Here is a 935-nt window from a genome sequence, read left to right as displayed (position 1 = left end):
AAAGTGAAGAACCTTATTATTTCCCTATTTGCTGTGTCTTTCTTAAATAATTCTGTTTCTAGATTACTGACCTGTGCCCAAACCTGTGTAGTGACTGAAGTGTCTGATTGCCTGTTTCAGGGTTTTAATGGGCAAATGAAATACAGGCTACAGAACACTATTTTAAATTAATTATATATTTAATAAGTCAAGATTATTTTTTTTGAGTCCTTCATGTCAACTTAGGACTGTTTTAATGCTATTTCATGTTTTGACTATTCTACTTTTTCTGTTCATGCATTGGTGCTAAAAGTGCTTTTGTTTTTTATTACATTTTAACAAGTAAAAGAATCTCTTAGTCTGAAATAAAGTTGGAAAGTCTGCATGGAAAATAAATAAAAAACAAAAAATGGAATTAGAAAAAATAAATAAAATATGCTATTGATCTTTACTAAAATCTAAATATGTTTGATTTACTTACTGTAGGTTGATGCCTTGCGGTTACGATTGGAAGAAAAAGAAACCTTTCTGAATAAAAAAACAAAACAACTTCAAGACCTCACAGAAGAGAAAGGAACCCTGGCTGGAGAGATTCGAGATATGAAAGACATGTTGGAAGTAAAAGAAAGAAAAATTAATGTCCTTCAAAAAAAGGTAAGATCACTGATGAAGGGATATGTTGTAAAACTTTTGAGGCACATTTAAATAAAATGTGTTTATTTCTTATAGCATATTACTTTTAATATATTAAAAATGCAATAAGCAAATCTGTGACAGTTAAGTGGTTCTCTCATATAAGTTATGTGTTACTGTTTTCCATGGGATCATTTCTATAGTATTATATCTTAATTATATTATATCACGAAAATAGTAGGTGCTGCAGTTTCCACAAAATTATTTCAGTTAAATGGAAGTCCTAAAGATTCTGACAGACTTCTTATTCCTCAACATGAAGG

General features: G+C 29.6%; 1 protein-coding gene across 1 annotated transcript in view; it reads left to right on the top strand.

Moving 5' to 3' along the window:
• Positions 1-465: 465 nt before the first annotated feature.
• The window catches only part of LOC104467951 (ERC protein 2), a gene marked incomplete at its 5' end in the record, with an annotated part of 266,693 nt that continues 266,223 nt past the window's right edge, over positions 466-935 (top strand). Inside the window, one exon of the mRNA XM_010081926.1 lies at positions 466-633. Within this exon, the coding sequence (XP_010080228.1) occupies positions 466-633 (168 nt within the window). The remainder of the gene's footprint in view (positions 634-935) is intronic.

This window comes from Pterocles gutturalis, unplaced genomic scaffold, assembly GCF_000699245.1.
Source record: "Pterocles gutturalis isolate BGI_N339 unplaced genomic scaffold, ASM69924v1 scaffold2834, whole genome shotgun sequence".
Classification (NCBI taxonomy): domain Eukaryota; kingdom Metazoa; phylum Chordata; class Aves; order Pterocliformes; family Pteroclidae; genus Pterocles; species Pterocles gutturalis.
Note: the sequence above shows the minus strand (reverse complement) of the source record. Positions and strands in the feature narration are given on the sequence as shown.